This window comes from Magallana gigas, chromosome 7 (assembly GCF_963853765.1).
Source record: "Magallana gigas chromosome 7, xbMagGiga1.1, whole genome shotgun sequence".
NCBI classification, from domain to species: domain Eukaryota; kingdom Metazoa; phylum Mollusca; class Bivalvia; order Ostreida; family Ostreidae; genus Magallana; species Magallana gigas.
The window spans coordinates 34,507,785-34,531,724 of NC_088859.1; the positions used below are offsets into that span (position 1 = coordinate 34,507,785).

Genomic DNA, 23,940 nt, shown 5'->3' on the forward strand with positions numbered 1-23,940 from the left:
TTTTAAACGGGGCCTTTAGAGATGGTCACAGCTTATTCTCTTTTAAGAAGTGGACAGGCACAGCATTGGCATTGCATCTTTGCCCTAAAGGCGAAAGTGCAAAGGTAGAGGTTGCCCCATTGGAACAGCATATTATCAAAACCGATTTGGTTTGACTTTTCCTATAGCGTCACGATCATTTCTGTCAGCTACGTCATGCATAAATTATACACGCCGCCGGTGTGAAAACTATATGATTGGTTAACTCCTATTTTTAGGCCGAGTTATCAGTATACGCTTATGCAATGCCAGAGCTGAAGGATTTCTCAGAACAGTTTATTCCCCCCCCCCCCCCAATATTATTCATTCAAAATCGACTATCCCGTATGTTTAAATTCTGTGCTAAACCCCCCCCTCTCTCTCTCTCTCTCTCTCTCTCTCTCTCTGTGTAAACGGGCGTTAAACCATAGCCTCAAGCTACGGTCCAGAGTACGGCGTTATAAAAAATATAATATTAAAAAGTTGCATGTGCTAAGCGTTCATTTCATGTAAATACCGTAAATGTATAATGCACATGTATTACCTACTAACTTGCCAGTCAAAGTGATAGGTATGAATTCCTCGATTTCTACACCTTTCGATCGGCAATCGACAGTCAGTAAAAGTATTGAACGATGGTGTGAAAGAACGAGACGGAAGTGGAGAGTGCAAGGAGGTTTGTACATGTGCGTCTTCATTCTGAGGCAAGTGTCCGATTCGTTTCTCTTCTGTTGCCCTATCACTTTCGGTGTAAATATATATATACTAAAATATCCACAAACCATTTACTGCAGATTTCTTTATTTTACCTGTCTCTGAACCCCCGATCACCCGCTCCATACATGAACACTGGTTTGTTTACATACATAAAAAATACAGTTCTTGATCCGCTTTCCGAGTACGGTTAAAGGTTGTTTAATAGGAGAAAGTTTGGGGCGGGTAAAGCTACAATTATTAACAGTAGTAAACTAAATGAAGAATTATTTAAATGGATTATTTGCACAAAATGTGGTATGGTATGATGTAAATATTTTTTAAAAATAGTGTTATTTTTATACGCGGCAAATTGCCGTAAAGTTTTTTTGTACATGTAAGTATTGTATGCACTGTAGCTTTATATTTTCTAACCCAAAATTTATACACAGAGCTACAGCTATATATGTTATGTACCGTATGTATTGTTTTATCACAAGTGTACACTTTCGAAAAATAGCCCAATTTCGACAGTCACGAGTACCCATGTGAATTTTTCATTCTCTGATATGTTGTTGTTCTGTCCGTGCATAATTTAGTCTTAGTTAACCAGCAGCCAATCAGCGGTAAGCTGAATCCACCAATAAAAAAACTGTGGTTAAGGTGCGGGTATTGTTTATGTATGACGTAGCTGAAAAAGTTGAACGCGACGCGATCGGGAAAGTCAAACCAAATCGGTTTTAGTAATATATTACAGTCGAGCTATATCTTAAGACGTGTCCTAAGTTGATCTTATGATGTTTCTAACTTTTTCTTAAGCAGTATTTTAAACTCGTTAAAAAACTAACACTCAGGGCCGAGAGCCAGTATAATTTGTCAGCCCTTTAAAAATCAACCAGCCCGGAGAAAATAGTTGACATTTGTGTATTTTTTTATTTGCATGTAAAACATTAAAAAATCTGTTTTTCGATTTTGTTTCATCAAAAAGTTGTTTTTTTTTGTTGTAAAGTTTTCGTCCACTAATCTCAGCGAGATTTGTCAAGACTGAACTTGAAAATTTTGACAGACGTCTCTTCCGAATTTCTGATTGTCGAAATGAATTAAATGTAAACAAGTTAAAATTTTGTTGGATTTAAACAATTAAACGGTAGGAAACTAACATTTTATGTTAATAGGGAATAAAAACAATTTTCAACGTAAAACGCTGATTTAGTTTTGCATACTTCTATCATCAAAACACCTGGCCGAAGTTTGGACTAATTTTATGAATCACTAAGTAATTAAATGTCGCACTGGTTTGAGGTTAAAATTAGGAAGAGACGTAGGCCAACTTCAAAATGTTCAGTCTCAACGAATCTCCCAGAGACTACCCTGCATTATTCCGTAGCATGACTGTGGACTCTACATTGCCATGCTTACATGTCAAGCATTGTCTACATGAATTAAACGTTTGTTTTGACTTTTTTATGACCATACAAGGAAAGCGATAGTGTGACAAAAATCATGCAGTTAAAAATTCTCAAAACTCAAATTCCTATATTATATACACTTGACTCAAAAAATATCCACGTCCAGTCGGGCACTCGTACAAAGAATTAATTTGTTCGCCTGTGCCAAAAGTTATGCGTGTCGGGCGGAAAGGTTATTTAAAACACTGTTCTTAAGACATATCTTAGGCCCACATACACTTTAGGTCATATCTAAGAAATGTTTTGTGAAAATGCTAGCCAGAATTGTTTCCCTGGCCTACGCGTAATGCTCCGCAACAGTAGAATGCTGTTCCAATGGGGCTACTGTTGCAGAGCATCATGGGTAGGCCAGGGTAACAGGCTAGTGAACATGCCTGCAGGTGATCAGAAAACCTTCTTGAACCTTCGGTTCAGGCGAGTTAAAAATGAAATATGTCATCACCAGAGACAAAAATAACAGATTGGCAACTGATTGACATCTGGCGGTCCCTATTGTGTATCTTTCTAATAAACAATTTTTAGGAACCATTTTAACAAAACCTTGGACTTTCGGTTGGACGTAACTATCTATTTCTTGCGTCAAAACAAGTTAAAAATGACGCGGTTTCAAGCGAAATGTGCACTGATTGCGTAGTCTTAGCTAAAAAGCCAGACAAATCTAGTTGATTTCATCAGGACGTATATATATTATACGGCCCTGATTTCATAGATGGAATGCTGGAGAAAACGTACCCAGGAGAAAACGTACCCAGGAGAAAACGTACCCAATCTCTAGTTAATTTTTATTTTTTTTGCACTTTTTGAAATTTATCTATAAAACAAAGTTGCTTAATAAAACCAAGTTCACATGGAAACTACTACGAAATGTAACATTGAACAGTAAATTTGCTTCTGACGCCACTGACATGCTGCTCAGGTATTTAATTGATTATCACTATAATTAAAATCAGGGGATCTCGCATGGAAAAACTAAAATCGGTAAGGCTAAGCTACCGATAAATGGATAATTAGAAGAAGTAGTCAGATAACACTTTATGACAGGTCATTATTAAATTCGTACTAAAATAAAAGTTGCTACAATTATTATAAAGATAATATTCATAAAATGAATATATTTCTATACATCTATGCATTGAAATATGCATTAAAGTAGCATTTGAAAATTATTTAATATGTCCAACCCCTTTAAAATTATAAAGTATTAAATTCATATATCTATAAAACTCCTACATTTCTGTATATTTATTATGCAAAATAGTATTTAAAACTATTAAAGTCTGTCCCAAGTTATTGCTTCCATCGCTTTTTGATGATTTTAAATAAAATTACACATGCCTGTGAAAGAAATACAGTTGAAATCGTTAAAAGGGAATTTATCGAAGATATCTTCACTGAAAAATTATCCCTTTCCACTCAGAAAAATTCACAGGAACGAAAACAGATTCCTTACGGAGATTTATAATGGGGAATGTTTACATCTTTTCTCCATTCGGAATACACTCGGAATACATCGCGCAATTTTTTAACGTTATCATCCGGGCTTATTAATGGCTGTTGCAATGCAAAATCTCCGTAGACTTTCAATTTCGGGATGTGTATTGAAACCTGAAGCGGTAGAGGGGGCGTTTCAAAACAGATAATCTGGACTTTTTTTATATTAGTGGATGAACGTAGTTTGAGCACAAAGGTAATTACTCTTATTGAAATATCATGCAAAAAGTGGTGGAAGCAAAAACTCGGGACAGAGTATAAGTAGTATAATTATGATTTTCATAGGGTACGTTTTCTCTTGGAGAAAACGTACCCTAGAGATTGGGTACGTTTTCTCCTGGGTACGTTTTCTCTTGGGTACGTTTTCTCCTGATACCGCTGGGTGGCCAGCAATGAAATAGACAGGTCTACGTCACATTGCTGTTTGACACCAACTACCCAAAGTATAAGCTCTTGTTAAGATAGTTCTAAACAGAACACGGTATAAAGGTACCAAAAAAACCCCAAAATTAGTCATAGATTGAAAAATTACGAAGTTCAAGTTTTCGCGCCATTTTTATGTTAAATATTAACTGCGGAACTGTGGTTTATTTCCAAGTTCATGGTCGTTTGAGAAAATGGGCCGATAGTGAAAATAAAATGATTTCTGTTGTGTATGGATGACTTTTAGTATGGGTAGAAAGAAACGCGTGGTTGGGAAAATAATATGGGGCCCCCGGAAAAGTCACATGAAAGAGAATGGAATGGTAAGTAAAAGTACTTTTATCGATATAAATGAAAGTGGTAAGTTTTGTTTGTGTGTTTATGTGTCGCAATGATATGTCGTCACAAGTGTACTGGCAAGGAAACTTTTACATCAAGATCGGACAATACTTGTTGATTCATGAAATTCGCGATTTTATATTTTTATATCCAGTCATCTTATACAAGTTTATGAGACCAGCAGATGGCAAATAACGCCCAAGACGCTGGGTTCGAATTTCCTCTTCTAAGTTCTGTTCATATGTCGTGTGGTGTCACGTTGTTCATGCTATATAACTGTGTCTACAAGGCAAAATAAATTATTTTACTTTCAATAACTGATGGATCGTTCTATGTTGTTAATAGTAATTGATATGGGACTATAGTTATCAGGGAAATAAATTCTTCTTATAACAATGATAACGTTATATAAATACGTATAATTGTTTATAATGTGTACATATGTTATAACTTATTATTCAAATGGTGTTTTGCCAAAGTATTAAAACATCTGCATGGCATGATAGGAGCATCAAATGGATTTGACCTAAATATACAAGTACTTGCAACTACAGTGTTTGTATTTTAAGGATTAATAGAAAATCCTTATGACCTATGTTACATACTACTTAGATTTTAAGTATTTTTAAGAGGAAAATGCAGTAATGTTAAACATGATTATTGTAAAAAAAAAAACAAAACACCTATCATCTGCCTGGCAAGGGTGAAGTGTTAATATACTTGTGTACAGTACATGATAAAACACTAGTGTGCTGTAGTGTTTTTGGCTTTTATTAAGGAAGGGTTAATTAAAAATAAATTAGAGAAGCATAAATGGATTATACATTATATTGAAACACATTTACATGCCCTGATTTGGATTCACATTTTACCAAAGATTATTTATTGACTCTGGTGTTTGTTAATTCAAACTTGTCAATTACACATCTAGACTTGAGAGTCATTGAAAATTATACACATCTTAAAAGTATTCTTTGTAAATGTATTTTAATGAATATAAACACTATTCAATCTTAAGATTTTTTGTTAGTCATGATAAAAACAGATTCTAACTGATTGACTTATTACATGCTTTAATTATGATTTAATCTTTCAGCCATTAAATGAAAATATTATATGACAATCATGGAACAATAATTATGAATGAAAACTAAAGCCAGTGTTTTGTTGTAGGACCCCAGTCAGGGGCAGGCCAGTGTGTACCACGCCCTGATTGTCATCTTCCTGGAGTTCTTTGCCTGGGGACTGCTCACCTCTCCAATCATTGATGTAAGTCAGTTCAGTCTCTTATACTGTCTCGTACTGTGATTATAAATATTTTGTTGTGTGAAAATTTGTAAATTTACACAGCAAGGTGTTTGCATGGTATGTTTGTCATTTGGCTTACAAAGTGTCCAGAGGAAACAAACTTTATTTTGTTAGAGGTGTGGTACGACTTTTTCAATTTTTTTTTATACGTTTGGGAAAATAATGCACATTGAATTATATTAAATCATTTTGAGAGTATTCTTTTATTTAAAAAGATAATTTTGATTTACATGTACATATATGTTGGAAGAAAATATGTGATTTACTGACCGCCACCAGTACCATATATTTTGGAAGAAAATGGGTGAAAGAATTTTTTTTACTATTTGATGTCTTACAACTATATGTTAATTATGAAAGATTTTTTTATCATAAAAACAAAAAAATTTAATAATGGCTTTAATTCAGTCTGGCAGTGTCCAGTCAATAATAAGTATACATGCAGAGAATGGTCTTACTAAATTGATCAATGATTACCAGTGTTATGATATAATATAGTTGATACTGATCAGCTTGCAGAATGTTACAAAACAACAGCAGAACCCAAAACTATCATAGATGAAATGCATTATTGAAATCAATATTTCTCTACTTAATATCCTCAATTTGTGAGTGAGTTCTTTGATTCAAGTATCAGGTGCATGTGATTCAAGTTTTTTGTAGTTTTCATAAAATACAGGATGTCTTATAATCTGAGGCACATAAAAGTGCTTGTGTTCGTAGGAAAATTCCTGTCAGATATTTTGCTGTGGTATGTGTTTACTTTTCAATCATAGAGCCCTTGGATGCTTGTGTCTACTTATTTTTTTAACTGAAATACACACTAACTCTGTCTCAGAATCGAAAAAGGAGATATAGGAAAAGTGTCCTCATACCCTGACCTATTCAAATTGGTAAATATTAGTTTTCAACGAAGCAAACTGGTAGAAATAAATTGACTTGACAAGCATATATGAATAAAAAAAATGTTTTGTTTTAAATACATTTAAAAATAAACTCTTTTTTTTACTGCACTCTGTTATATTTTGCATAGAAATTAGTGTTTCCAAAATGTATTGTCATAATGTTAAAAGGTGAAAACCAAATATAAAAGTCAATCAAGGAAGCTAAAGGTCACAAAAAAACTGTACACACTCTCCATATATTAAAGTTCATAACAGGAACTCTTTTTGTAAAACCAATAACGAGACATAATTTTTGATAGATTCTATCATTTATTAAAAAACATATCCGCTGTGGGGAAATATAGTTTTGTAAAGAAAGAAAAAAATGTCCTTGCTTCGAGATTTTACTGCTATAGATCATTTGATGGTGGTGAAATCTCACCATTAATTGTCAAAAGTTTTAACTGCTTCACAGTCATACTGATGACTTCTGGCCAGTTTTGTGTATAGTGTTACAACTTTTGCAAAATCATTTTCTGAAGTACCAATATTAAATAACAGATTACAGATGGCGACCTTAATTTCCTCATATTTTCATCAACACTTGTGATGTAACAATGTAACAACAGATTTCTGATAAATAGAAGTTTAGGTAGCAGATTTTTTTGGCATTGCCTCACATAATGGCGGTACTCAGCTGTTACTTCTATATGGATTGATGCTTTGTGCAATGATTTACATACATGTATGCACAAACACAGAATGATTCTGCTGATGAATATAATGACAATTTAACATATTGTATACAGTAACGATCTGATGGTAGGGCGATAACCTAGAAACCATTGTGGGTCATACTGTTCATGTTCAACTGCTGCTGTGGATTGAGATACCTACCATTACTAAAAGGCAAAAAAAACCATTTTTTTCGCTGGACTGACATACACTTCATTGTAATGCATTGATAATTTTTATTTATGATGCATAGTTTAAAGTTTTATGAGATGTACTGCAGTCTATGAATATATGTCAGTAAATTAATATTCATAGGTAAAAAATAATGATCATCAATGTAAAAAATAATGATCATCAATTTGGTGCAGCGTTACTTACCTACAGTTTAATTAACTGCTAAAATTGATGGCAAACAATTCATAAAAAGATATAGTTAGGTCTTTAGTATGTTAATTGCTCCATTGTTTAGCTTGAAATTACGTGTTTACTAAATTTGTTAAATGGTAATGTCTTGTATAAAATACACACATTCCACATTTATTATAATTGTAAATATTTGAGTGTCACAGTATTGTAGCTATTGTTTATGTTTTTAGGTAGCCCAGAAAAAAATTCTAAAGCATCTAACCAATATGATGCACTATTTGAAAAAAAAAACCATGTCGAAATTACAATAATCAAATCTGTAATAACCTAATATTTACTTTTTTATTTTCAACAGGTATTGAATAACACATTTGCCAATCACACTTTTCTTATGAATGGGCTAATACAAGGAGTAAAGGTAAGCTACATTCAATGCTAAGATATTTATGTCTGCAGGCAAAAAACACTATGCAAGGTGTAAAGAATGTTATGAGAGTGCAACCATTACCCAAGGGAAAATTGTTTACTGACTATGAATTGATGATTGTAGTTCTGGATATATTTAGTGGATACCTACTGGATATTTTGATGAATTTTTTTTTTTAAGTTGCATTATTCAGTCTTAGTTTTTATGAAAGCTATAAAACTATGGCTTTAATACTTTGTTTTATGTACATTAATTTTATTAGCGTCTTTCGCACCTATAGGAAAAGTTTCACATACAAACCCAAACTTCTATATTCCTTAGAGATATCTAGCATATATTTAATGAGTAAAAAGGTTCAATTTTTCAGTGAAAAAATAAACTTTTAGAAATTCATTTCTATTCCTAAAAATGAAAGTTCTTGCAAAATTTGAACTCAGGACCTCTTGGTCAGTAAACCAAAGCTATACCCATTGCACTACAGAGATAGACACCCAATATTGGTAACATTAACAGCTTTACAGTGGGGGTTGAAATTCACCATGTTGTGACAATCATTAAAAGTAAAAGTCGCTGAGTGGGTATTCCCGATCAGTTCATGCAGTAATAAATAAATAAGAAGATATGGAGCACAAAATGCATTTTAAAAAAATGATTTTTACTTGAAATAATTCATGAATATTTAATAGGTGTTGTATTCCCATGTTAAGGTTCTTCAGATACAGTGACGGGTGTATTCAACTCATTTGCCAACAAATCATGAATAAACCAATGTATATATTCTTTAAATCTGTTTGAAGTTTGCTTGTGTAAATTTCATGAAGGCTGAATACACATAAGCAATCAGGGGATGGAATCAAATGAACTTGTTTGCTTTTCCATAGGGCAAGATCTTTGTATTTTGTTTTGATCATATCCTAATAAAAGTTTTCTTTATTAATGTGTTTTTATTTTAAAAAGAGACTGATTCTGAGGGTTTAATTTGGTGAAAGTCTAATTAAAACCTTTTAGAAGAATTTGTATGAAAATAAAAAATAAACTGTTTAACAACAGGTTCTTAGATTTTTGAATTGATGAAATACATGTAGTGTAGCGAGCATTTTCTCTTTTTTTTTTTTTTTTATAATTTTAGCAACAAGTCTCTTTGGCATTTCCCTCTTTCGATGCCCTAAAATGATGAAATTCAATCATAGAATTATTGGATTATTGCATAATGCTCATAATTTTCAAATTGCACTTTTTTCCTGCAGGGATTGCTGTCCTTTCTGAGTGCCCCTCTGGTAGGGGCTATGTCTGATACACTGGGGAGAAAGCCATTTCTTCTAATTACTGTCTCATTCACATGTGCACCCATACCACTGATGAAAATCAGTCCCATGTAGGTTTATTTTTGTTTTTGGTTGTCTTGTGTTGATTTTTTCATCTGTTAAAAAATAAATTTCTATCTCAATATCCTAACAATATTGAATTTATCATAAATCTAATACTTGTATAATGTACATCCTTAATAAATTTTCAAGTAGAAAATACCTTAATTTGCTTTCTACATGTTCGAGAATATTAAAAAAAGGTTCTTGTTTCCATATTGCAGGTGGTATTTTGCCATGCTTTCTATATCGGGTATATTTGCTGTCACCTTTAGCGTAGTTTTTGCTTATGTTGCTGATATCACTACAGACGAAGACCGAGGTCAAGCCTATGGACTGGTGCGTAATTAATGGCTTTTATCTCCTTTTTTTTTTTTTTTGCCAAATACTGTATAATGATTATAAATGATGAGTTTTGCAAGACCCAAAAGTGAAATTTCCTTGCAGTGAACCAGTCTTTTAATTCATGACAAAATAATAATTATCAAAGAAGGCTCTGTTTTGAAAATTTGATGACACATGTCAGTTTATATCAGGAATGTTGTCAAATAAAGTTGACAAAAATAAAGTTTGCAGCAAATTGTGGTAATCTATTGTTCTGTTTTGTTCACTATTTTGAAATCAATTTTACCCTGGGTACTCAAAGTAAAAAGCACAGAAAATTTGCCAATTTTGCTTTTCTATCAAAATGATTCTAAAATTGGAAAAAATGACTTGCATATTTTTGAAATTTAAATTTGTACATCATTTTACATACAGCACCAGCAATTCTGTGATTTTAGATCTGATAAAACTAAACACTTGCAGATACTAAATCAATGTTTATTTATTTGCCTTTTTATTTCAGGTGTCGGCTACGTTTGCAGCCAGTTTAGTGACTAGTCCTGCATTAGGTGCCTACTTAGGAAAAGTGTACAGTGACAATTTTGTGATATGGCTGGCTACAGCTATCGCAGTGTTAGATGTTCTGTTCATATTAGTGATGGTCCCAGAGTCTCTTCCAGATAAACTGCGCACAGCAAACTGGGGATCTCAGATCTCTTGGGAGAAAGCAGACCCATTAGGGGTGAGTTCTACTGAGTGCCTATTTGGTCTGAGATGTTTTCACTTCTTTTTTCCACTTTCAAGTTTCATGTTTGTTGGATATTAGCGCAGGTAGCTTTAAACGAGTTGAAAGTTGTATTTTACAAATGCTTTTACCATAATTATTTTGAAATATAAATTTATCTCATCCAGAAAATAGATAAAATAGAGTCTGCTTTCATCAAAGGCAAGATGCATGTACCGGTAATGTGAATTGTACCTCGAAGGGATATCTTTAGCGTGGATTTGTTGCTTTCATATTTTGTTCTTAAATGTTGCTGCATGTTCTACTGCACTCTCGAGATACATTAAAGTGCATCATTATTGATCACTCGTTAATGTAAACTGTTGTTCTGTTTCTATGTCTACAACAACTAGATTTTTTTAGATGTATCAATCAATAAATGCATCAAAATGTGTATTATACATGTAATTTCTCTTGTTAATCATAATATTACGATTGTTATTCCATAAAATCAAATATCAACTTATTGTCATCTGTGAAAAAAAACTAAATCACCTGTTAATATTTTCTTGTTGGCTGACAAGTATTCAGATATCCACTTCTAGAATGGCAATGCAAAGTGAAACAATTCGCAATATACTAGAAGTTTCCATGATTTTATGCAGCAGTATATAGGTATAGTTCCCTTGTAGGAAGAATTATGGAAGAATATGCCAGTGGCCCTTGGTGTTAAGGTTTTTGGAAACAACCTTAGCTTCCGGTCGATTTATTTTCCACCAAAAATTTCATAACCAAATTCTCAGTCATTGGAATATATATTGATTTGAACAGCTGCAATTATAAAAACACAGTAACACGTTGTTACACTGGCATTGTTATGGTCTTTATAGTTGTGATGTAAAGTACATCTGTAAATTAAAAATATGATTCTTTCTTTAACATGAGACTTTAGTACCCATCTTTGAAAAATTTAATTATAAATTCATTTGGTGAAAATTGATTACCTTAAAAGGTTAAGAAATTATCAAAAGCCTTGGTGTGAACTTGTTGTTTTATTATTTGCAGATTTTGATTGTAAATCTACATGGGCATATCTGAATAGGGTTCAGCATAGCTAAAAGATGAGTTCTCTGTAATTCTCATTGCAGGCATTGAAGAAATTAGGTCATGACAAGTTAATACTATTGCTGTGTGTAGCAGTTCTACTGTCCTACCTACCAGAGGCAGGGGAGTACTCATGTTTCTTTGTTTACCTGAGATTAGTAAGTACATTTGTTTCATTACAGGTATACCCAGCATCCAAATCCAGTTAAATAATGAATTATGGTTGAGAGTTTCAAAATAACTAAGAGATTGTGTCCCTTTGTTTTAGGTTATGATGTTCTCTGCATCAGAAGTTGCCTCTTATATAGCCATGGTTGGAGTTTTGTCTGTTGTTGCTCAAGTAAGATTCTTATTTATATCTGTAATACAAGTTAAGAAAGGAATAACAGTATTTATGGGATTTTTATTGTTTGAATACATGTTTTGGAGTTTCAAATTTTAAACAGTATAGTACAGGAAAGATAGTGTGGACACACACCCAGAGTAGGTTTTATTGTAATGTTTATCATTTGTTTTTTAGACCCTTATCTTAGCTTTGTTGATGAAGTATGTGGGACACAAAGGTGCCATCATGTTTGGCCTTGTATTTGAAATTGTCCAGCTGGCTTGCTTTGGATTTGGATCGCAGACATGGTATTGTTCCAAACAATAAAACAAATAAAATTTATTACTGGTATATAAACCTGAAATAAGTACGTTCTTCAAACATTGTTTAAAGTAATCATGGTTCTGGGCTTCAGTAATTGAAATACACTAAACAATGTAGTTAATGATTTACTTTATGTTTGACACAGGGTGATGTGGATGGCTGGTTGTATTGCTGCCATGTCAAGCGTAACGTATCCCGCCATCAGTGCGTTTGCATCTTCCCACGCTAGTGCAGACCAGCAAGGTAATTGGGTTCTCTCTAAAAATGTCAATGTTCATTTTTCTTCTTTACTCATGTATTCTTCCAGTTTGACAAATATGTATGCTATGTTAACGATAAATGCTCCATTGTTGTTTTGCTGTTCTTTACAGGAGTTGCCCAGGGCATCATCACGGGTATTAGGGGACTGTGTAATGGTCTAGGACCTGCTCTCTTCGGTTTCATTTTCTATCTGTTTCATGTGGATCTTAATGAATCTTCAGACACACAGAGTGATGTTCATTCTTCAGAAAATAACACATACCATCAGATTTCCTCTGCAATACAGGTACATAAATTTCAGTTGGATTTTATGTTTTGAATGATTTATTTTTATCTGTCTTCTGAGCCCTTTTACATATATACTTCAATATTCTTTTAAGAAGTCCTTGTGTTAACATTTGACAAATCTGAATTATTTATATGTGATATTTTATATTAGGTATATTAATTGTAATTGATATTTTGATAGGTTATTTTATTATATACACAACATAATGATTCCTCATGTACATATTGTGTCAATAGATGCTACAAACAGATCAATACTCTGGTACATGTATGTACTGAAAGGTTATAATATAAAAATGATATGTAAATGCATCTGTGTCATATGACAAGATGTAAGAGAGGGTTTGTTCATTGTTACAGAGTGTTGTCCCGGGGCCCCCGTTTGCTTTTGGTGCTATTCTAGTCATCATGGCCCTGTTAGTAGCCGTCTTCATGCCAGAAAATCCTCATGGCACTATTCACATTGGCAAATCAAAAGTCAGGAGAAGAAACTCCCTAACACTGCAAGCATTTGGTCTAGACAATGGTAAGAATAGGAAGATGTTTGACTGTGAATTTAATACATTTATTACACCTCAGCAAACAAAGTTTTGGAGTGTGTTTGAACCAGCTATCTGTTTGTCTGTTGTCTGTATATATACATGGTTTTGTCAACAGCAGCTGTACAAAACAACTGCCTGAGATTTGTGTACTCTCTATTCATAAAACAGTTTGCAGATGTACAGCTGCAATTCTAATAATGATTGGATAATTTTTCCTTATCAGTATTTTACTATTTAAGTGCATTCTGTTAAATGAATTCAATAGTGTCAACAATTTATAAAAGTAAAAACTGGATTACAGCAGTTAGTACTTTGGGGGGGGGGGGGGGGGGATTGGTAAAATGTTTAAACTGTTACCAACCAGTTACTAACCAGCTTTATATATAAGTTTACTGGTAGATCAATATTTAAATCTTTCTATGCTATATATAAGTAGTGTAGAAGTAAAGCTAACTGATCTTTTAAATGAATTGAACATATCAGTATTTTATTTGAGATTTCTAATCTGATGTTTTCCAAGGCTCAATAGAAGACCAGTCTCCCCTAATCAGTGATGCAGATCAAAATCCATAGACTCAAACGTGAAAGGGACCAAGAAATGGAGACAAACTACGGTCTCAATGGACTGTGATGAGTGCAAATGGTTGAAGTACTGAACATTTGGAAAAACAAGGACGAAATCACCCAGATTGATGAAGGATGAACTTATTTTGGTGCAGTGGTTCAATGAAAAAGATTTGTCAAGGTGCTTTTACTTGTAAAACCAAATTTAAGCCTATAATTTTTCAGTTCAAGAATTTCTGTTCAAGTAACAAGAGACTCTGATTTTCCTGTTGCTTAATATTGTTTCAATGTGCCAATCTAGTGCGCCAAGTGTCTCTATGTGAGACAAAGTGTTTTAATTATAATGTACGACATTCTGTTTATTTTAGCTTGTTTATATATATTTTCCAAGAAAATGTTTTAAGTTGTAGTAAGAAATTGTGCAAGTTAATTAATTTTTTGTATGTACAGCTGTATGTTGTGAAGGTGGCAGGTGTTTGTTGAAATCAGACGTTTGAAATTTGTAATACACTTGTACACTGAAAAATCCGATTTTAGAGGTAAAACATCTGCACCCCTGTGAATTTGTTTTAATGTAAGTGGACTTTTCTGCTGTATGAAGAGAGAGAAAATTAGAAAGAAAGATGGCAATGAATGCTATGTCAGATGATTAGATGACTTTTAACTTTTTTCAAGTATTTTGTTCTTGCATATTGTGATACATGTAGTTTTCAAACTTTGTGTTGATATCCATGAATATCAAATGAATGAGTATTTATATCACGTACACCCCAAATTCCCCTTGTTATATTCATTATAGAAGGGTATAGGTATTCTCCACAGTCTATAATGAAAATATCAGTTGGAACGAAACAGGACAGTGCTTCTCATCTTTCCTCCAACTTTTGACATTTCATTCAGCAAGATTGTAGATATTTAGTTGTGTTTATTTTTATTTATTATTATCTTTTCATGAAATACATTAATTCAATAACATGAAGAATCATTTTGAATCAAAAGACAATCAGTAATATAAACAGCAATATATTCCTGGATGAAGTCGGCTCTGTTTATATTGGACATACATGTAGTTGTCATTTTGTGTACACTTTCTTTTATGATAGGCAAGATACAGAGAAAACAACCTTTTACCAATATTTTTTGTAGCATTTTAGGATTTCACCATGATACAAGCTTTCCTAAATAATATTCCTTTTGACTTTTCTTAGGCTTGAAATGTCTGCTCAATAGTTGTTAAAAGAAAAAATCTTGGTATTCACCAGATCATTTTGAATATGAAGTACGTTTCCGCCCCTCTAGTCATACATGTATATGATTTCATCTTCTAAAATGTAAAAATTTTGAAAATATGATTTCTATCACGGGCCCTGGAAGTTATTGTAAATATATTGCATGTGCATGTATAAAAAACTAAGGGTAGGACACTCTTTTTGGGGCGAAATCGGGTTTGACGAAGTCTGGGCGTTCCTCAAACGAAATTTCGCGATAAATCGTTCAAGTATACTTTACTTACGACATATGTATACATTCGTTCCGCTCCAATGCTGTTACGTCGAAGAAAAAGGTGTTTTTATACATCCAAGTGCCTAAGAATTTCGCTAGACTGGTTTACATCCGGTTTAATCGCAGTGAATCGAAAGGTAAATTGAAAGGTAAGTTCTGATTGGTCAATAATGAAATAAATTCTTTAATTTCTAATCGATATTTGTCAATCTTCTTCATTATTCTCGCATTTCATTGTTGAAAGGCCAAACTACCCAGTATCTATATGCATAACTCCTTTCAAACATTTGATACATACTCACCATAAATTGTTATCAGTTTCGCCACCTTATATTGACGAGCAGATTTATATTATTATTAACCAATCAGAACTTATCTTTCGATTCACTGCGATTAAACCGGATGTAAACCAGTCTAGCGAAATTCTTAGGCACTTGGATGTATAAAAACACCCTTTTCTTCGACGTAACAGCATTGGAGCGGAACGAATGTATACATATGTCGTAAGTAAAGTATACTTGAACGATTTATTGCGAAATTTCGTTTGAGGAACGCCCAGACTTCGTCAAACCCGATTACGCCCCAAAAAGAGTGTCCTACCCTTAGTTTTTTATACATGCACATGCAATATATTTACAATAACTTCCAGGGCCCGTGATTTCTATGACCAGATGTGCAATGTGTGTGTTGTTCGACATTTAATTCCACTTCTGTGGTTAAGATGACTCTGGATTTGGATTGATTGTTTCTTCATTAAAGAGTCAAGAGAAGCAGTTATTTCTGCACTTAAATATGTCATCTTTAACATTAAGAATTATAGCTACAGCTGAATGAATATCCAAGTTTTATTTTGTGAGATGAATTCACCACCAGTCCACTTGAAAGTAGTATTAATTTACTTTATACAAGATTTCCTTTTTCTTTTATATTTTTTCTCGTGATTAAATGGTGAGAATTGTTGTAGACAAGAAAGGTGTATTAGTATGATGTGTACCTATTGGAAAAATTGATGCTTAATTATTAAAATTTTGTTTTGATAAAATGTAAGTTTTTATTTATTTATTTCAACATAATACAATGAGGAAAGGTTTTACAATGAAAACTGAGAGATGTCTTTTTGTGGTAACAATTTAGATTATACTCAACAAATTAACAAGTCAAGTTAGTGTGGGAATGGTGGCACAGCTTGGAGGCATTTTCTTTGTCTGCTGATTTTCCGGTTTGTTTAAGGAATTTCCTGTTTATCTTAAATGAAATATAATTTTAACAGCAAACAGAAGAATGCCCTTAAGGCATTATTAAGATATAGACCTCTGGGGTAGAGCAGAATAAACATATATAAAGAATGAAAATCGGAACATTATCATAAGCGTTCAGGGGACCTTTGGGTAGAAGAGCAGGAGATAGAATTCTTTCCTGCTAGTCATGGGTGTATGGATTGCACCACCTCGACAGTGAGGTTGGCAAGAACCAAAGGCCATGACTTGCAGAAAGAGAAGGAGCTTGAAAATCCTAATATATCAAACTTCTCATTTTGAAACGGAACAAACGATATGGAACTGAAAGGTAATGTGTTTCAAAATTACCTCTACATACCGTCTATTAAAAAAAAAAAAATGAAAACTGCTATAACTAGTCGGTCCTCATTTTTTTATCGCAATATTTTAAAGTGTTCCATTTTGCCTGTCTGTTTTATTTATCCAACGAGATCATGTGCTTAATTGTACGGAGTTTGTAATACGGTATTATCCTCCAGAACGGCTACTTCGGAATTTTTATCTAGGGTTTGATGCCATTTTAAGTTAAGAAGTAAACGTGATAAATTATTGTGGTTCGATCAAATATCCGCAGAGATCATCATTTAATCATGTGTTCCTGTGGATCATCTGACCAAAAAAAAAATAAAAATAAAAAACAAACAAACAAATCGGAGACTTTCATTGTCATCCATTCTCATTTTACAGAACAGCACAGTACAATACTTAGTGTTTGTAGTGTATTGCATTTAGAGGGCGTACTAAAACGTAACACTTGTAATTAGTTATGCCTCTGTAAGTATATTAATATCGCACAATCTTAATTTTCGTCTCTTTTCGGTCTCTTTCCCGGTCGCACGACCTATTCCACATTTTATTGATTCCTCTTAAGATTGATTTGGTCATGCTGCACGTCTCTCCGGGACTATGTTTATAGTCTTATCCTATATATATCATTTTAAGAGCTTTTTAGTAGCTTTTTGAAATATTCATCGGCCTTAAAATATTGCTTTCGATCAAATGTGTTTCACTTGAGTTACAATTACCATAATTTTTAGTTTAATTTTGAAATACCAAATATTCTTTTCTGATCAAATTAGGAATAAAGCACGATGTGATGTTACAAGCTTGAGCTCTACAAGCATTACTGCGTTCTGAGAACAGAGAACACCACCATACTTAATCCTACCATGCACGTGACCGCACGCAATAGTACTACACGCCATCACAGAGTTTGACAAGTACCACTTGATAGTACCACATATTTTTTTCTAGCACCAAAAAAAACACTTGAGTTTATAGCACTTGGTAGCACCACTGTTTCTGCCTAGCACCAAATAAAACACTTGGGTTTATAGCATTTTACGGAGTAATACTTTATAGCTAAACATACCATTTCTTAAAATTTTAATTAGATCTGATGATTAATTTATTGACCAACCAGCCCCCTAATGTATTTGGTTATTAGCTCTTGGTAGCACTATTTATTCATAAAGCCCATGGTTGCACACATTAGTGTATAGTTTTAGCACTCTTTTGCAGCGTCATTCTTCTCAAGCATTAAATTCACGCAAGTGTTTTCACCTGGTTTTTGTACCTGGTTTTGAGTACCTGGTAGCAACATTTTTTTTCAGAGTTGTACATAATTTTAAACTTGATCACCTGGTAGCACGTTTTATCAGTCACATGGTTTTTTCTTCAATTAGGCACATAAGTATATTATTTCGAGCACTTGGTAGCACATCATTTTTATCAAGCACATACTTTAAACTATATATATATTTAACGTATTTTGTTATGAGCACAAGGTAGCACCGATTAAATTTTCGTCAAGCACTTGGTAGCACATATTTTTATAATTGAGTTTTGAGCACTTGATCGCACTTTTTTTGAATCACAAGGTTGCTTAAAATAATTTTTAATGCCTTAAACTTCTGTACATACTTAACCCATTTGGTTTTGAGCACCTGTGAGCACCATTTTTTCATCAAGCACTTGGTTGCACACATTAGTAAATGGTTTTTAGTACTTTGTAGCACTGTCATTTTCGTCAAGAATTGGATTCACTCTATTGTATATATTTAATATATTTGATTACCCGGTAGCACTATTAAATTATTCATAAAGCACATGGTTGCACACATCAATACACTGTTTCGAGCACTTTATAGCACTGTCATTTTCGTCAAGAATTGGATTCAAACTAATGTATACAGAGTATATACATGTATAATATATTTGAGCACCTGGTAGCACTATTTATTCATAAAACACATGGTTGCACACATTAGTATATGGTTTTAGCACTTTTTTCCACTTTTTTTCCCATCAAGAATTGGATTCACACTATTGTATATATACATAATGTATTTGAGCACCTGATAGCACTATTTGTTCATAAAGCACATGGTTGCACACATTAGTGTATGGTTTTAGCACTTTGTTGCAGTGTCATTCTTCTCAAGCATTAAATTCACACAAGTGTTTTTACCTGGTTTATGTACCTGGTTTTGAGTACCTGGTAGCAACATTTTTTTTCAGGGTTGTACATAATTTTAAAATTGAGCACCTGGTAGCACGTTTTATCAGTCACATGGTTTTTTTTCATCAATCAGGCACATTAGTATATTATTTCGAGCACTTGGTAGCACATCATTTTGATCAAGCACATACTTTACACTATATATAATTAACGTATTTTGTTATGAGCACAAGGTAGCACCGTTTTTCGTCAAGCACTTGGTAGCACATATTTTTATAATTGAGTTTTGAGCACTTGATCGCACTTTTTTTGAAGCACAAGGTTGCACAAAATAATTTTTAATGCCTTAAACTTCTGTACATACTTAACCTATTTGGTTTTGAGTACCTGGTCATTGTACCTTAATTAATTTTTCTATCAAGCACTTGGCTGCACACATTGATATATTGTTTCGAGCACTTGGTAGCACCATTTTATGAAGCACAGATTTTACACTTTTGTATACATTTAACTTATTTTGTTTGGAGCACATGGAAGCACAGTTTTTCATCATGCACTTGGTAGCACATATTTTTACAATTGAGTTTTGAGCACTTGATCGCACTTTTTATCAACACAAGTTGCACAAATTGATTCTTGATGCTTAAACTTTTGTACATATTAAACGTATTTTGTTTTGAGCACCTGGTCATTGTAGCACAATTAATTTCTATCAAGTACTTAGTTAAGCAATGGATTCATGCATTTGTTAATACAATAAATATTTGACTCATTTGGTTTTGAACACCTGGTAGCACCATTTTTCATCAAGCACTTGGTTGCACTCATTAGTGTATGGTTTAAGCACTTTATTACACTGTCAATTTCATCAAGAATTGCATACACACTATTTTATATATATAATGGTTTTTAAAAGCACCCGGTAGCACTATTTATTCATAAAGCACATGGTTGCACACATTAGTAAATGGTTTTAGCACTTTGTATTACTGTCATTTTCATCAAGCATTAATTTCACGCAAGTGTTTTTACTTTCATGCATTTGGGCTTTGAGGACCTGGTAGCACGGGAATTTGTTTTCGTGGTTGCACACAATCTTAAAATTGAGTTTTAAGCACTTTGTCGCACATTTTATCGAGCACATTGTTGCACGAATATTTTATTGATATTTGAGCTCTTTTTAGAACCAAGTTTTTTTTATTTTAATCAGTCAGTCACATTAGTATACTGTTTCGAGCACTTGGTAGCACCATCGATATCATTTTTATCAAGCACTGAATTATCACTATTGTATATATTTAACTTTTTTATATTTTGAGCACCAGCTAGTACCGTTCTTTCATCAAGCACTTGGTTGTAAATAAATTTACAATTTATGCACTTGATTGCACCTTTTATAAAGCACAAGGTTGCACAAATTTATGTTTAATGCCTTAAACTTCTGTATTTGTAGATATTTAACAGATTTGGTTTTAAGCACCTGGTAGCACCATTTTTCATCAAGCACTTGGTTGCACATATAAGTAAATGGTTTTGAGCACTTTGTAGCACTGTCATTTTCATCAAGAACTATAGATTCACTCTATTGTATATATTTAATGGTTTAAAGCACATGGTAGCACTAATTATTCATAAAGCACATGGTTGCACACATTAGTATATGGTTTTAGCATTTTGTCATTCTTATAAAGCATTAAATTCACGCAAACTTGTTGTATATTGTATATATTTCACTTATTTTGCTCTGAGCACATGGTAGCACCGTTTTCTATCAAGCACTTGGTTGCACATATATTTGAAATTGAGTTTTGAGCACTTGGTTACATCTTTTATCAATCACAAGGTTGCCCAAATTAATTTTTACCGTCTTCCACTTTTGTATATATATTACATATATCCCCGAGTACCCAAACTCCGTCACCATAAGCAGAAAACCTCCCGCGTTTCTCTGTAAATTATTTTTTGTGGTTTTTATCGTTTGCAATCACTAAATATAATATGAAACAATATAATTTATAAAAATTTTTACAAAAATATTTTTATTTTTATTCAAATAAGCTTTCTGAATACGACGTTTATCACGCGTGCTTATTATATCTTATGAACCCAACTCCGTCACCCAATGCTCTATGATATGGCAGGGAATGAAGACACATTAACAATTTAGTTAAAACTCCATTTGTATCTAGTCCAAGTTATAATAAGTAAAAATGGTGCATACAATTTAATTGTATTTAATTTCATCGAAATGAAATGATCGCCAGAATAAACAACAATCACAATGGCCTTTTCAGAATGTATGGATGCCGTTTGATTTATGTCCTTACTTATTTCAAATATTTTATATCATTAATTAATATATTACTTATTGTAATATTTATCTATTACATTTTTAGAAATGTATCATATTCTAAATAGCGATATACCGGATATATCTATAACCCTGTATAAGGCAAAGGTTACGGCATGAGCGATTTGACGTTATCATCAATAATAGTGCATAAAGGCTATTGCGGATTGAAAAAAATGTGTAAATTACCTTAATCAAAAATGTATTACATGTGATATGTTTCATCTTGACATCTCTAAAAATGGCTGACCACCGTAGATGATCGAATGGGCCCGCATGTCAGAAATATCGATATTTTAGTGCACCCGTGAAAAAGTTTTAGCTGATTTCACACAATTAATGGTGCATAAAATGAACAAGGTTTAATTCTGTTATTTTTTGACACATTCTTAAATTTAACCGTTGCAAATTGTTGACATTTGATTAAAGATTTTTGACATTTAAAAAATGACGTCTTAATCGTACTTGATTTCAAACGGCGAGGAGTTTCCCGAAAGTGACGGAGTTAGGGTAGTGACGGAGTTAGGGGGCTATGCGATACTTGCCTTTAAGCATCGGATAGCACCGGATTTATTTTTTTATCAAGCGTTTGGTTGCATGAATTAGTTTTTTAAAGCACTTGTTAGCACTTTTTTACAACATTTTTAAAAAAAATAAATTGTTGTACACTTATTAAATCGGATAACAGTGGGTTTAAGCACTTGATAGCACCGTCATCAAGCATTTGCTGCAAACATTTGTATTTCAAAAATAATATGATTTTATTACGTTGTAGTACTCAACTGATACTTTCATCAAGGACTTTGTTGTACATATTTATTCTTATTGACAGTTAAAGCTGATTTATGTCAGAAGCCTTCGATATGGTTATATTATTAATTTATAGTATAGTCATATTCTGCTTAATTTGCCGTCAATTTCGGGAAAGGACTGTCTCACAATGACAAAGTCATCGGTTGTTTTTATACCCATGGTTCTCGGTCGTTACTCACCTATATGCAACGTCACAATTGATAACTTATTGTGACGTCACAATTATATTGCTATCAAAAGCCTTAGCGATTGATACGGTCAAGTTGTGTATCGATATGGGGTTGCTGCAGAGTTGTTTTGCGAAAAAACAAGGTGGGGGTGATGAAGGAGGAGGCAGAGGTGTACGAGAAGGTGCGCCGAGCAATGGTCACTGAGGACGTGACGGAGAAGAAGGGTGGGCTGGCCTTCGGTCTGACGTTTGTCTCCGAGGAGGAGCCTAAGATGCCACCACGCAGATTGACAGAGCTCAAGAAAGAGGATTTTGATAAATGGAGGGGTAGGTTACAACGATTTTATTGTTTAGGTGTTTATATTCATTTACCATAGGTACTAGAACACGTGTTATATGTTTTGGTTTTATATATTTAAACCTTTAGCCATTGGCTACTATTTATAGCGTATAACCTGTAGAACAGGTATTCAAGTTTAGCACGATTTTCACTCACTCGAAGCTTTTCTTTGACGCATTTACACAATCTCCACCCACCCACCCACTTATTTAGTACCATTTAAAAATCCAGGGACAGTGCACAATAAAATATAAATTGTTTTATTTCAGAAATAAGTTTGAAGAATCTTAATAATTATGTATTTGTACGTGTAAATAAATGCAGCAAATAAGCGCTTCCTTCACTAATCATGTGTTTTGTTATTGTTGTAAATAATTATGTTCGGTTAAGTGGAACGAATAAGAACATAAGTCATATATTAGAAAATGAGTGAATAGACTGTAAAAGATTTAATATTCTAACACAAATTTAACTGATTATTATTAATTATTTTCTTCTCAACAGACGATCAGGAAAAGGTCCAGTCCCAGAAACAGAAGCTGGCTCAGCAGAGAAGGGAGGAGGCCCTCATCCAGAAGAAGATCGAAGTCGCCCATAAAGAGATGGAGAGGCTGGAGAAATATGTCAATCTCAGCGTCCAATAACTGTCTTATTACAATTTACTTGTAATAAACAACCTTGATTCGAAACTTGTTTTGTTTTTCTCTCTCTACATATAATATATCAATCAATTAAGGAGGTGTTCTTTATCACGGTATTTGATATTGAAAAAGTTGTTATTGTGAAAAAAAATCTCAGTTTTATACTAGTATAATATTTTAATGTAAAATTCCTTGTTTAATGAAGACTATGATTTTAAGTTGTTCAAATTATGAACAAAGGATCAGAAAATTATTTATGGAAAGTGTCAAAAAGTTAAATTACAATGTATCTTCACTCGAAGAAAAAAGAGGGTAGAATTTACGATATCTTTGAAAACAAGAAGTAAAAATGCAATTCTATAATTGGGTAATTACGATCAAAATAAGAAACCACAATAGGGATTCATAATTTT

At 33.1% G+C, this 23,940-nt stretch overlaps 2 protein-coding genes across 2 annotated transcripts; both read left to right on the top strand.

Moving 5' to 3' along the window:
• Nucleotides 1-4,256: 4,256 nt before the first annotated feature.
• On the top strand, nucleotides 4,257-14,121 carry LOC105348842 (hippocampus abundant transcript 1 protein). The gene is made up of 13 exons (XM_011458408.4): nucleotides 4,257-4,417; nucleotides 5,607-5,702; nucleotides 8,082-8,144; nucleotides 9,401-9,528; nucleotides 9,742-9,856; nucleotides 10,365-10,583; nucleotides 11,714-11,827; nucleotides 11,938-12,009; nucleotides 12,190-12,302; nucleotides 12,464-12,561; nucleotides 12,690-12,865; nucleotides 13,228-13,393; nucleotides 13,930-14,121. Exons 1-13 carry the CDS (start codon nucleotides 4,331-4,333, stop codon nucleotides 13,980-13,982), a joined length of 1,500 nt encoding a protein of 499 aa, XP_011456710.3. The 5' UTR covers nucleotides 4,257-4,330; the 3' UTR covers nucleotides 13,983-14,121.
• Nucleotides 14,122-22,607: 8,486 nt separating this feature from the next.
• On the top strand, nucleotides 22,608-23,575 carry LOC105319849 (uncharacterized). Its single transcript, XM_034458064.2, has 2 exons — nucleotides 22,608-22,873; nucleotides 23,391-23,575. The coding sequence occupies exons 1-2, from the start codon at nucleotides 22,699-22,701 to the stop codon at nucleotides 23,528-23,530; spliced, it is 315 nt and encodes a 104-aa protein (XP_034313955.2). The 5' UTR covers nucleotides 22,608-22,698; the 3' UTR covers nucleotides 23,531-23,575.
• The last annotated feature ends 365 nt before the right edge of the window (nucleotides 23,576-23,940 follow it).